This window comes from Puntigrus tetrazona, chromosome 1 (genome assembly GCF_018831695.1).
Source record: "Puntigrus tetrazona isolate hp1 chromosome 1, ASM1883169v1, whole genome shotgun sequence".
Classification (NCBI taxonomy): domain Eukaryota; kingdom Metazoa; phylum Chordata; class Actinopteri; order Cypriniformes; family Cyprinidae; genus Puntigrus; species Puntigrus tetrazona.
Genome location: NC_056699.1, coordinates 17,679,463 through 17,694,386, shown reverse-complemented (window position 1 = coordinate 17,694,386; position 14,924 = coordinate 17,679,463). Strand labels below are relative to the sequence as shown.

General features: G+C 39.9%; 1 protein-coding gene across 1 annotated transcript in view; it reads right to left on the bottom strand.

Annotated features, from left to right (window-relative positions):
• LOC122345793 (hedgehog interacting protein) overlaps nt 1-1,234 on the bottom strand; it is a 32,353-nt gene extending 31,119 nt beyond the window's left edge. The window contains exon 1 of the mRNA XM_043240258.1: nt 529-1,234. Coding sequence (XP_043096193.1) covers nt 529-798 — 270 coding nt within the window. The 5' untranslated portion in view covers nt 799-1,234. The remainder of the gene's footprint in view (nt 1-528) is intronic.
• Between the last annotated feature and the right edge of the window lie 13,690 nt (nt 1,235-14,924).

The following is a 14,924-nucleotide window of genomic DNA, read 5'->3' as shown; positions in this document are numbered from 1 at the left end:
AGCGTGAAAAGTTGAGCAAAACGTCTAATCTATAGATACAAACATTTAACTGCGGGAACACATCTTTTAAGTGCGATTGCGATTTCGGAAACACAATGTTGCAGCAGGGGAGCGTGAAAATTAAGCGATTTCATTCATACGCCTCGTGCTCGCAAGTGAAGAGCACCGCACGCGCTCTAACCTCGCTCCGAGCTGTTTTTGCTTGTTTTTCTACGCAAACATGCGCGGGACGGACGTCTTTAGCCATTGCGAACGATCCCGCCGTGGTTATCGGCGTTTATCAACTTTTAAAACCGCGCATCGAGACTCGCGCTCCGACGCACCGCGCTGCGTCTCTGCGTTAACGCAAAACGCGTTCAGTACGCACAGTGCGCATAAGTATCCATACGTTCACTACAAGACCAACCATTATCCCACTACATACTGCTGTTGCAAACATCTTTAAATCAACGCACGGTCTTTGCGTCGTAACACAACACGTAAGAGAATCACTAGGTCATTTTGAGGCTGCAAGAAGCCTGAACATACCCGAGCATCTCTCCGATGGAGGATCTGATACGGAGCTCTTCTGGACGGACAGCAGGACACGCGAGGATAGAGCCTGTGACAAACCTCCCCTCCGCCGCTTCCCTCCAGTGACAGTTTTCTCTCCTTCTTCTTCAGGCGCTTCGGCAGACTTCCATCGTAACATCTCCTCCTCCTTGGACTTAATTCTCCCTTCTCGCCGAATTTCGCATCACTACATTCCCAAAAATTGGCCGCGATGGCCAACAAGAGCACAAATTTCAAATGCATCATTTTCAGAGGGATTAAACCAAAAGCGGAACACGCGACTGCTCAGAAATCAGGACTGCTTGTATGACAGTCCCCACGCGTCCAGAAAGTTGTTATAGAATTACTAATTTTGATGAAAGCAAAGCAGTCTGAATTAAATAATAGTAAAGGTATTTAAAAAAAAAAAAAGAACGAAAAAAAGAGAAAGAAATTACGATAATAAATTAAGACAAGTGCTGGTTATGATGTTGTTAAAGTGTACAAAAACATGATACTGTGTTTTAATAAGAAATTCAAAAATAAAAATAAAAAACAAGAAGTGATCGGACTATATACACAAATTGTACGTCTCCTTTCCCAAAAGTTAAATCCCGTTGGTGCACAAAGGTTGATGCGTTTGATCAAAAGTTGCACTAAGTTGTCTGTTGCATGCTCTCCAGTGCACTCACATGTTTCCCTTTGCTCTTTCCACCTTCTTTTTAACCAGCGCGCGAGAAGGGGAACGCGCACGATGACGTCTATCCAGTCCGGGAACGCGCGTCATCGTGTAAGTAAAGAAAAGTATTATACACACTAGATGACACGCTGACGGAAAATAATGTTGCATGGAGTTCAAGACACATTTTAGTGAGTGCATAATGTTTACATGCATGCAATCGGTCATTAGAGTACAAATCTGTTACCGTTATATTGACTGTAAAATATAAGTTCAAAATATGTATTTTAGGTTGCATTATATCTTATTCATTTCATGTTTATTGCTTTATTTCACTGACATGAGAGTCGCACTGACTTGTCTTTGTGTGTGGCACTGTGGTCTGCCTTATTACTGACCACAATTGCTGGAAAGACCACTTTTAATGAACTTCATCCAAAGTCATCATGATGCTTTCCATAATACCACATGTACTATCAAGACAAATATCAATGGTATTTAAATGAAATGCAGAAATGTAAAGCCCTTACTTCCTATGTTTAAGAGCTCTATGTCTACTGCTCTCTGCATGCGTGTGGCTGCTTGCACTTTTTAGCATTTCTGTTTGTGCTCAAAAGTGAAAGGAGAATTACTTTTTTACACGTCAAAGCTCATGGTAGACATTATTAAATTAATTTAAATGAATTAATTATCACTAAAATTATCACTTTTATTTTATACAAGTTTTCTGTTCAATTTTTACAGAAAATCTATCAAGAGTTTTTTGTTTTTAATCCAAACAACATGAAGCGGAGTAAATTATGTTCAGTATTATCCCCATTATATTTTTTCTCACAGCAAAAATCTGCTATTTATGCAAATTCAAAGTTCAATATCCTTGGCTCTTTAGTTCAAAGTCATACACAGCTGTGGATTTCGATAAAGCAATTGTTATTGAATTGCCTAAATGCAACATATGAGATAAGGTAAATCCGTATTTTTGCTAATACATTATCTCTCATGTATTGTTTATTTATTTATGCGCCTGCTTGATTCATTATTTCTATTAGATGCTAACATCCAAGTGCTCTGTTGGCAATCATGGGCTACAGCAAGACAGTTTGTTGATCTGAGTGTCTAACACTCTTACGTTAACAGAGTTGTGAGAATGTCTGGCATTCTTGCTCTTCAGAGGGTTTCTGATAAGACTGAGCCAAATGCAGGACAAGTCCTCTTTTCTTCTCATCTATAGAGAGATCTTCAGATTGCAGGTCCAGAGGGGAATGTCCTCTCTGAACAGACCTCAGTTGCATTAGTTGCAATCAGTCGCATTACCGCACCTGTTCATCCTTGGGGGTCCAGCGCTGACCAGAACACTGGCTGATTATCAGCAGAGATCAGGAGTTGCAGGAATCCACAGTGATTGGACTGTTGGGTAATTATGGAAATGGCCCTGAGCGTTGAACAGCCTGCCACCATATCCAGCCAGGCCTGTTCCGCGTTCAGAAGCGACTGTCTTTCTGCACTGCAAAAATCACAATGATTCACATGCGAGCAGAGGCGAAGCTGAGGTCCTCAGGAGACCGGTTTGTGATCAGTCAAGTATTGGCGGGTGACATACATAAAGACACGTGTGATACAGCTGTGGTTTGGCTACACATCTGTTTGGAGAGATATAACCCATCCCATTGTGCAGAAGCTACAATATTCTTCCGTTGGCATCTCGCTGCTCTGATAATGGCTACTTATACTTACATATATCCACAAATATCTGAGAGTTACTGTTCCAATTTTTTCGTGACTCTGTGAGAATTTATGAGCTTTAAAACGATGCATTCAAACCTCGTTTTCAGCATCGCTGTTGTGACAAACACACTGTGACTATTACGACACCATTGGTAATATTTAGGCATTCTATTAGACATTATGAGTAATTTGTAACCCTTTCCAGGTCCCCGTTTCAACAAACAACAGATGGCGAAATGAGTTTTTGTTATGAGAAAACTCTTAAAGTTTCAATTTCAAGCGAAACCGCAATTTCACATATGCTCTGATTTAGTACCGAGGACGTTAACAACAATATGCACTATCCTTTTGGGTTTTATACGAGAAGTTATGTCCTGACCAGAACCTAATATATAGTCGTCAATTGAGGTTGGAGATGGCAGGATATTTCTTGCTTTGTCATTTGGGAAAGTCCCTGGGTTAGATCTGTTGTCTCATTCAGCAATAACAAGGCTCAGCTCTGGCCCAATAGCCCTCGAAGAAAAATACTCCCCACCAAGGGGTGGATAGTCCCTGACCACACAGAATCCAGTAACACCCTTGAACTCACAGATCCGAGGTGGCAAACCACACTCAAGCAAATATCTTAAGAGGCAAGAGAAAAGGTGACAGTGTCCTGTCGACAACCATTTGTCAATGTTCTTCTTAAGTGGCCCCTATCTAAGTATTACGCTACTCTCAAACGTCTGCACACAACACGGTTTAATAGCAGAGATGAGAACGACAAAGCATTTTTCTCCATCATGGTAAGTCCTTACGGGAACTGCTTGTACTGTTTGCACAGGCCAAAAGTGAACTAAAATAACACGTACACCAGCAAGTGTTCACTCTGAATTCAATTATGATTAAATAAAAGGCATGTAAACTGAAAAAAAGGATTTGAACCCAAATGTTACATACAAAGTTTGTTTGTTTAATTTAATTGCTGTGGTGGATATGTTACTGTGCCTAAATTATTTCAGCTTCCAGTAAAGCAATAATATAAAATCCAATTATACAATTTTGCATACATGTTGTTTTTATAATAGTACCTTTTTCTCATAAAGAATAAATGGGACTTTGTACATAAAAATATATAGCTGCCTGTATATTTTAGTGTTCCTCTCAAGGGGATCGTCATATTTGAGGGTCTGTGGCATGAAAAAAGTTTGCAAAGCCCCTCCTTTAACCTACTCTCCTTTTTTTCTTATTTCAGCACTAATTGTCTATGGTTTGGTGTTCAGGCTTTCATATTCAGAGAGAATGCAATGTGTTCATGATGTTCTCAGTAGTTGTGACATGGCTAATGAGGTCCGGCCATCTGTTTATGAACATTCTGGAGAGTGAGAGCGGGAGAGAGAGGGATTCAGTAGCTCTTTCCAGCAATGGGTGCAGGCCCTGGTTTCCACTTCAATGACTCTAAACACATAAGGATGTTTTAAGTGTGGTGACTTAGACAGAGAGCCAGCTCCCAGTGAGTGTGAGAGAGTGAGTGAGTCATTGGTTGCACTGAGCTGCTGGGCCGCCTGCCCGGGATCAACAACCTCTAAATCATTGGCCTTTGCCATTGGACCACACGAAGTTTCCTTCATTCCCGTCTTTTACTCCGCTTCAGTTTGACTACCTGCCTCTGTTCGTATCAAACGCAGTCACATCCCTCCCTACCTTTTCATTTTGCGCCTTGGCATCTGTGTATCTCCTCTTCTCTAATTTCTTGCTTTCTTTCCATCTTTATGCCTCTCCTATCCCCTTGTTTATCTTTTACTCATTTTTTTTTTCTGTTAAAGCATTATTCCGGGTGCAATTCAAGTTCAGAACATTTGACAGCATAATGGCATGTTGATTACCACAACTAATTTCGACTTGTCCTTCAAAAAAGAATAAAATGAACTGTGGGTTACACTGAACTCTTTACTGTGGAAGTGAATGAGACCATCGTACAAACATTAACATTTCAAAAGTTTCAAAATGTCAAAAATATAAAATGTAATTTACAACGTGGACAACATCTAAATCTAAAATGCTCAACTAATAAGATTCTGTATTGTTAGTGTATTATAACACGTTTCTGTTTTTAAGTTGGGCACAAGCACCTCAACGTAACTTTTTAAAGAAAAGCAGTGATTAACATTATGACTCAAATACTGTCATTAAGCTTAACTTGGAATATTCCTTTGATCATTCATTCTTTCTTAGAAATTGTCTACACTAAAGTGTTACTCCACCCTAAAATGAAAATCAAAAATGGCGTTACAGTAATGCGCAGAGACAAACAGGAAGACGAATTGTTGAATAAAGTATTCATTTTTATTTTCTTTGCATGCAGAAAGTAATCTTGATGCTTCATAACGTTTAGATTGAATCACTGATGACAGATGATGTCAGATGACAGATATTTTGATGTCTTTCGTACTGTTCTTAGCCTTGATAGTGTTCATTACATGGCAGTCAAAGCCTGCCAGTTTTCATCCAAAATATCCTAAATTGTGTTTTGAAGACGAACTACGCTTTCACGGGATTTGGAACAACATTTTGGGGTGGAGTAACCCTTTATTACTCCTTCTCAACAAGACACACATCCATCCCGTAATAGCTACCTACAGACAGTACTGTACAGCAAAGAAGTCAAGAAGCTGGATTAGTTCAATAACATGACACTTGATTCTTCAATGTTTCCCCTCTTTCATGTTAAAGCCAAAGAGCGATACTGTTGGTAGCCATACTAAAATGGTAGACGTAGCTCTAGGGAAGGAAATGGATCAGTGCGGTATTGGATACGGTTTCTTGCAAAAAGCGCAGTCCTATCAAGAACACAGATTAGTGATCGGTATGGCAGAAGCAGGCTTCTCAAGAGACCCCACCAAAGCGTGACCCAAAGCTGTTCCCTGACCTGTGCGTAACGCTGCTTTTTCATCATAGAGGCATTCATTTACCACACACACACTCCCGACACCACTACCACCCCATCACACGCACACTCACACATGCCTTTCATCATCCATGACCATCCCTTTCTGATTCCTCCGCCGACCAGAAGGAACCTGCACTGCGTGCTATGAGGTCTAACGGATTGGATAATGTCAAATAAACCACATCATTTATGTCCATTTTATGCTTGGCCTCCCAAATTTCATTCTGATCACACAAAGCTTCCCATCCTGAAAGGTTAGCATAGGGTTAGCACACAGATGGATTTTCTTTTTCTCGTTCTTTTTTTCCTGTCCCTAGGCTAATTATTTGTAAACGGTTCCAGTAGGGGCCAACGGCACTACCCAAAGTAGACCCATAGATTCGCCTCCCATATGTCAGTGCAAATTGCAGCAAGGGCTTCGTTCTGATTTTGCATCTTGGGCTTTGCTGCAAATGAGTTGAAAGGGAGGAACGGGCCACGAGCATGTTGTGCTGTGTGTAGCAGCATTGATGGTGGTCCTTCAACATGATCCCACCAGTGCCCCACGCTTGGCCCATCTGTTCCGACTCGGCCTACTCAAATCTCTATCAGACTTCTACTGTTTTATGAAACCCAGACTGGCAGGACACTCCACCAGTGCTGACCGAATCTACCGCTGCGTGCTTGTGACAAATGAGCGAGTGGCACACAAGCGATGTGGGAGTCCTCAGCTCCTCAGATCTGAGAAAAATAAAAGATGTACACAAACACAGTAAAAACAGTCATATTGTGAAACAGTATTAACAGAACTGTCTTCTATTTTATTGTAAGTCATTCCCGTGATGAAAAACTCAAATTTTACAGCAATCATTTCAATGAAGATGTTTATAACTTTACACATAACTTTACTGTTACTTTTGAACGGTTGTCTACAAAAACGTTTTCAACATTTATAATAACAAGAAATGCTTCTTGAACATCATTAGGAGCATGAGAACTGAAGACTGGAGTAAGTTCTGTATTTTTGATCAATTAAATGCAGTGACAATGAAAAGCATAAAAAAGACTGGACATTTTCAAATCTTCTGAACGTTATTGAACTTTGTACATACTGGTTGCATATTAGCATAGCAAAATATTTTAAAGCACACAAAAAAACCCCCAAAAACATTATTTACAAAACCTCATTTACTTTCCTTTTCACTTTTTTTTGTTTGTTTTGTCCGCACAAGACAATGAAGTCAAACAAGGTGTAATGTTGTTTTAGACCCTATTAACATTGACTGCATATACAAATAAAAAACAAAATGGAAACAGACTTTTTCAAAATATCCTGTGTGTGTACAGCATGTGTGTTTTTCAGATGACAGAAAGTCAAACAGGTTTGTAACAACATGAGGATGTGATTTAAAAGATCTAGGGAAGGCAAACGGTGTTGGATTCGGTTCCTTACATTACCGTATTGGTTCTGGTGCATAAAACCAGTGTTTTTGAGCTTCTGCTTATGGTGAAACATTTATATGTGAATATTAAATCTGTTTTACTTATATAAAGCAATCGTGTCTATTCTGAAACTTGAAATGCTTTTATGCCTTGTAGTTTCTGAAGATTAAAAATGTTGATTACCTAGACTTAGACTAAAATAAATTTAAAATAGTGTACTTTATGTACTTCTTGAAGATTAAAAATGTCATTTGTGTTACGAAGAAGAAGGAACATGAATCATGTTAACAGGTGACTGACAGAATTTTCATTTTTGGGTGAACTAAACCTTTGCACTGTAAAGCTGCGATCTACAATGTGTGTGGGAATCTGAAATGTGACATGGAAACAATGTTGACTCAGTCTGCCTTTTTTTCCAGTAAGAACGGGTGCCCAGATCAGATAGTGCCGAGAGGCTCAGATACACAGTGGGCAGGCGGTAGATTGGTCCAGTGTGCTCCGTGCTGAGCTCTCACTTTCATCTCAGTTCAAAAGGTCACGGGTTTGTAACTGCACCATGTTTTATTGTCCCAGGGAAGGGTCTGAGGTCTCATTCGCAGAATAATATTTCCCAGCTTAGTCCTCCGGCTATTCTTTTATATCAAAAACCAAAGTGAAAACTTCCCTTTGACGTGCATCTTATTACCAGGAATGACTCATTCCACTAGTAGGCTCAGCTTTCTACGTCCATATGTTTTTATTACATCTTTTTTTCTCCTTAAAGGAGAAGGTAAGTACAAAAGAAACCATAGAACAACAGCTTCAGAGTATTTTTTCTATCCTGCCACCCTGAATGAAACATAAACTGCGGCCGCCTTTGTATTTGCTGATACAGTATTGGGGTATTTGGTTGTACAGACACATTGAATTTCTTTCGTACCCTTCCGTGTTGCTTCACTCCATTTGGTCTGAAGTGTTTTCCTGAGTATTTCGAAAAGTCGCTGACAGTTAAAGCGTTTGCTATTTATGCGTCTGTTATTTCTATTATACATATGGGTGTTAGTGAGGACCGCCTGAAGGTTCTCATTAGCTCCCGGGTGACGCGGGTGTCAGGGTGTTCCATCGGGTCCACCCAGCGAGCGGTGGCTTGAGCCAATGTGATTGCGCTAGTGGGACCGGGGCCTCAGACTTTTCCCAGCAGGGCCTTCACCCTTGCAAGCAGTGGGGTCATCACCCTGTCTAACAACCACACGTCTTCTCTCATTCCTCAGCTGTGTCATGGAGCCAGAGAGAGCCATGGGACAGTCTGTTCTGCTGAAACTCAGCAGGCATACGATGACTTCTGTCCTTCAACCCATCATAGTTGATATACATGTAAGATGTGTTAGTCTAGAACAGGGATTACTTTTTTTTTTTTTTTTTTGTCAGTCAAACCCCCTCAATCTAAAATGGATTTTAAAGTAACTTTGCGCTATTTAACAACACATTCACATTTAAAATAGAATACAATATACACTACAAAAAGTTTGGGGTCAGTACATTTCTATTCTTTCTTTTAAAATTAAAGTTTATTCAGCATGTGTTAAATTGATAAGAAGCAATAGCAAAGATTTATACTGTTAGAAAGGTTTGGAACGACACAAGAGTGTGCAATTAATTAAAAATTAAAACATTTTCATTTTTTGGATGAGCTTTCCCTTTAAACACACAAATTCACTATATCTCTAGACAAACATCATTCCTTTCTGTTATCCTGGGACCACTTCGGCTTGGCAATAAATTAAGCAGTGCCAATAACTATGAACAGACATTAGTTCCTGCTGCTTTTGTGCTGGAAAGCCCACTCTGTAAATAGCCGAGAGAACAAAGTATAAATCAGTTCAAATGCAAAACCCCAGGTTTATCTTAAGCTAATTGCAAGGACACACGGTCAGGCCTTGAGCTAGTTGTGGTCCGCACTGTATTTGTTGCATTCCAGGTCCTGATAGCGCCAGCGGACCACCAAAGACACAAAGTACCCTTTATTGACTTAAGATGTATATAGACTCAGATAAAGGGCTTTGCTACATTGGCTGTCCATTTTGTGGCTTGACAGAGAGGCCTGTGCTCCCCGAGCAGAACAGTGCTCTGCCGTTGCCTGGTTCTTCTCTGTCTCCTGAAGCAGACACGTAAAGAGAGAAACTTGTATACGCTGTTAAAGTGATTTTGCCAACTCATGTCATAAGCATAACAGCTTAGTTCAGAATAGTTCCCATAGTCAAGATGTGCTGTAATCTATCAGAAGACTCCGGCACAAACACATCAAGAGAACAGTATGTGAAACGGGATTGAGAAACGAAACATACTGTATTATCCAGCTGTCATCACTTGTTGAGTGTTGTGTGCCACAGATGGGAATTTTCCATTGTAATGCATGGCCAGAATAGGAAATATTGAAATTCAGCTAATGAGGCATAAATATCTAATCCAGAAGGTATTCATCTTAGCATCTTGGTTTGTGTGTGTGTGTGTGTCATATCACACATCCTTCCACTGTTTCTAATCAATCTCTGAATCAATGTAGCATTTGCATGCACCCCTTTGATTCTAGCAAAGCGAGTCCGTCTCTGCAGTTCCGTGTGCCAAGCTACAAGGCCACAAGGTGTGTTTTTTATTAAACGCTTAATGAGCTGAGACATTACAATCGGATGCATTTGGCCCACCAAGTTTGAGGGGTTCTCTCAGCAAATCTGAGTTCACACGGCCTGTTTTGATGCTGCAACAAAGCGGCCGATCGATCATCAATCACTGCTGCGCGCAGAGGAACTCGCGAAGGCCTTTCAGCACTTGTCTTTCCTTTGGGAGGGCCCTTTTTCTATCGCTCTCAACCTGCGGTTTCCACGCCGCTTTGAGGAAAAGTCGCCTGCCAAATATGAGCACTTTGCAGACTCCAAATATTTGTATGGTCAATTGGACAGTGTACTGTTGCGGTTGCAGCCCACGAGTCATGTCCAAACACTCTTGAGCTTTCCAAGTATTAACTCTTTAAATTACATCCCGTAGCACTCCGATGAAGGATATAGGAGGAGATAAGACGTAGGTATAGATCATTTGACTCTGAAAATTATTTAACGCTCCGGTTTTCAATGTTTAGGAACGGTAAAGCCAGTCCAGCACTGAATATTTGTGGCGGTGGAGACTGTAATCTTTGTTAACATGAGATTGTGGGACTGTCGCTGTGAAATGATGGCTTTCTCCTTTGATGTTAGGTCGCAGACAGACCGGTCGAACTCTGAGTGAACTGTTTTTTGTGTGAGCTCATGAGCAGTTACCTCACACCTAGCTGCTTTTGCCTCGTTTCATCTTCCCAGGCTTCCTTTTCTCCTTTTTATGAATGGAATGCATTGAAAAGTCTGCATGGACAATTATCTTCGCATTGCAGCTCCAAGTAAGACCTGATGCTAATTGCAGTGGACTTCAAAGTCACGCCCTGCGCTAAACGGCAGGTGAGCTTTTTCCCGCACATTCCATATAAGGATTTCTGCTCAAAGACCTCACATTGCACTGGAATGTCCCGGTTGCATGTTCGACCTGGAGCATTGTTATAATTCAGATCACATTTGTATGACTTTATATGTATAATTTCGAGTAAATCCGGTGGTCCTTCAGCGATAAGAGAATACAAATGCCCCTCTGTTTAGGAATATTATTTTCAACACTTGCCACAAAGAAGCTGAACAGTATACAAATCGTGTCTCGACGATTGTTTAGCGAATTGTTTGGACTACCAGTCTGTCACATCATCTTAGGGCTGACTAAATATTTATCAGTTCAGTAAAAAGAGACGGGGAAAAGGCGTCATTTGTTCCGTCGACTTTGTATGTTTGGTCCTGGAGGACTGGAGCCATGGAGCGGACCTCTGTCGGAGCTGAAATTGACCCTGTTTACCATTTAGAGGCCCCTAGACTGATAGAAGTGTTATTGACCCAGGGGCCATGCGTGGCATGTTTGGGATCTGCTGAGTATATCTCAAGCGTTAATCTATACAACACAGCCAATTATAGTCAAGGAAGGCCAAACAATACAATCCATCAGTCAAGGTAAAGACTGGCTGCGGGTAAAGAAAAGTGGCACGGGTGTAAACCAAGCAACCTGGGCACGCCAAGGGTCAGTAGCAGTGTTTGATTGTCTTATTAGGTGGGGGCTCATTTTACTGTATAGCTGGTGAATGCGTGTTTTGTTCCTCTCAGCCCCAATGCAGCCACACACGCATACTCGTGTTTATTTGAAAGTGAACCGTATGCATGAAGTAGTTTTATCTCCCAGTCCATGTTTGTGACAAATCAAAAGGTGCACTGTATATCAGTTAGTGGACTGCAGGAAACACTGCTTTGTTTAATAAGGTCAGGCAGCAGGATATATCAATATAGTTCACACTTCACACAGAAATGAAAGTTCTGTCATCATTCTCCCACACATACGATTTTATTTTTTCCATGGAGCACAAAACTTGAACTTTTAGAAAAATATTCTTCTTTTTGCACAAAAGAGCAAAAAGCACCATAAGTGTTAACACTACTGTTCAATATAGTTTGAAATAAGTTTATTTAGTACTTCCATTTTTAACTTCTATTGTAAGATCCCTTAAAAATGTAATGCAATTTCCACAAAAATATTTAGCAGCACTTTTGAAAACTCAACTTTGCCATCACAGGAACATTAACTTACATTTTAAAATAGGTATTTTATATTGAAAATATATTTCACAATTTTTATTGCATGTGTGAGCAAATAAATCCAGCTTTAACTGCATAAAAAATTTATCTCAAGAACATACAAAAAAAAAAAGTGAGAATTCTATTTGCTGTTTAAAACAGAACCATGAATACCTGTTTAATTTCAGTTTTCAAACTATCCCTTTAAACCATGACTATATAACGGCAGGCAGAAATTATTATTATAAGGATGGATGAATGGATGGCATAAAAATAGAGAAAGCGAGAGGCAGAGAGTGCAAGAGCATCGGTTCCATGTCAGTGCTGGAGTGATCAGGGTCACTAGCAGTCAGTGCACTGTGGCTGTGGGAGTTTAGCATTTCTTCAGACCACCGTGGAGGGGTTCTTCCCCTCGGCCATCCTGCTCATCACCCTGCCTGCTCTCCTCTTCCTCAAGTACACAGAAAGCCTTATCACTCCAATTACAGCCAACAAAATCTGATTGAAGCTGATCTAGGACCAATGTTTCCACTGGATGACCTCTTAAAATCCAGAAACAAACAGCACTCTAATCACCATTGACCAGAAGCTTAACGCTCTCATTTAAAGAGCCAGTCCTTCTTACCATAGTTAATCCCCTCTCTGCCCTTTTGTGCGCAAGGGAAAATCCAGGAGGTACGATTTTAGCCAGTTTGTTTGGAGGCACACAAGTAGGTGGAGATTTCAATGTAACATTGTTTGCATCCAGCAGAAGCACACCTAACTTCTACAATCATTATTCACACGTACAACGTGTCCCATCTGTGCAATCAAAACCTCAGTGATCTCACACACACACACGGCTTCTTGATCACAACTCTTATGTTGTCTGAAATATTCTACTTGAGTTCAAGGTCTTATTGCCCACCCAGAGAGGTTACAGGCCTTCCCCACTGCCCTGTCTCTCCCCTAAGTGGGTGGTCCGAGGGGGTATGGCTGAGGCACAGGTGGGGCATTGTAGGAGTGCTCACAAATATCCCCCCAATAACAACCTCTCACGAACAAACACACACATACACACACCCCCTGCCAAACACTTCCTATGGAAAGATGAATCACGTTTAGTAAGAACTCTTCATCTAGCTGTTAAAGCACCGAAGGTGCAAAACAGAGTTAGATGAAGCTATATAATTAGTACAACAACTAAGAAAAAGAAAAAACGGAGGAAAAATCCCATGCACTGGCTCTTTGTAAATAATTACAGTTCTGCTAAATGCGTTGTACAAAGTTTACATGGCAGGTTCATTGCACCCTATCTGCTGTTTGGAAGTCCGAGAACCACCAGCAAGATGTTGACATATGGCAGCTCTTGTGCAGTGCACAAGGCATGACTTTGTCCTGACCATAATAAACAGTAGCATAAAGAGCGATCTGTGCAAGAGTAAGTCCTCGCTATACACATGAACCAAAATCCACCTATTATTCCCACCGACAGACCACATAGCAGATAGCAGACCACAAAGATTCACTGTGTCTCTACACTGTGGTGCTTCGGTCCCTTGTGAGGATTGAGGGTGCAGTGCACCTGTTGGGTCTTGAATCTGAACGGCTGTAGTCAGGCAAAGATCTAGACCTCGGTGCAAATCTCTCTTACTGCTTTTCTTTTCTTTAAAGTTGCTAATATCTGTCATTATAAAAGATGTTATGGGCTTATGCAGCAAATGAGAACAAGTAAAATCCTTATTTGACAAGATAAACAGCAGGCTGATTTTTTTCTTTTTCAGATAATCACCAAATTTATAATAATTTTAAATCATATAAAATATATAATGTACAAAACATGTTTATTTTTTGCACTGTAAAATCATATTTTATTTATGATTCAAGGAGTGTAAGCAGCTTTTAGAAATGGGTTGCTCTCTAGAAAATGGTTCCATCATTAATAAATAACTACACAAAAACACATTAGAAACGCAATATTAGCACTCTAGTAACTACTATAAACTAACAAGAAACTGTGGAGGTTTACTCGTAGCTAATCAGTAACTATTACTTTTTCATACCTCCCTGAGAACTACTAAGAATTACAGTGTACAGGATCATAATCAATATGAATAACACATAATGTATAATTAATTCTAAAGTGAAAGTCATGGTAATCCACTAGCAAGGACTCAAGTATTACCAGATACTTCAGAGGGAGTAATAATTATTAGAATCAGTATTCTAAAGTGAAGATTATGATTACGTCATGACTGAAATCATTGTAAGCTTTTGCAGGTTTTGTAAAGTACTGAATAGTAGGTATTCAGGTCTTACTACATCCTTTTAAAGGAATTACTATTTTTTTGGAATATCATATTTTTTAATCAGTATCCTTTAGAAGGATTTGGTAACACTTGACTGATTACTAGTGTCTTACCATCAATGTTAATAGTGCATTAGTCATTTGTTCCTGTGTAGTTATTCGTTAACGATGGAACAGTTTTCTAAAGTGTTTCCTACAATTGTTTTTTAATTTTTTTACTCCTTTGTTAATATATACTTATACATATTTTAATAAGTGTACTCAGTGAAGAAATTAGGTAACTTTATTAAGATAAACTGAATATGCTAAAACCTAAGAGAGAGAGAGAGAGAGAGAGAGAGAGAGAGAAAGAGAGAGAGAGAGCGCTGACAAATAAAAATTGGACTGTGTCCTAGCAAAAATGTAAAAAAAACCCAAAAACATTAATCGCACAGCATGAGCCAGGCTTAAATGTGTTTATGTTTGTGCTAATCATTTGTGATCCAGCTTCACCTACAGAAGAAATGAGTATATATATTTTTTTCCTTAGAAAATTGCCTTTCCTAATAATGTGCTAAAAGTTAACGAAAAGTTAATAATGGGAGGGGAAACAGAGCCCATAAGCATGTTTTAAAAGAACTGTTTTTGACAAGGTAAAAAAAAGGTGTTGTTTTACACTACCACTGAGAAATTTTAACC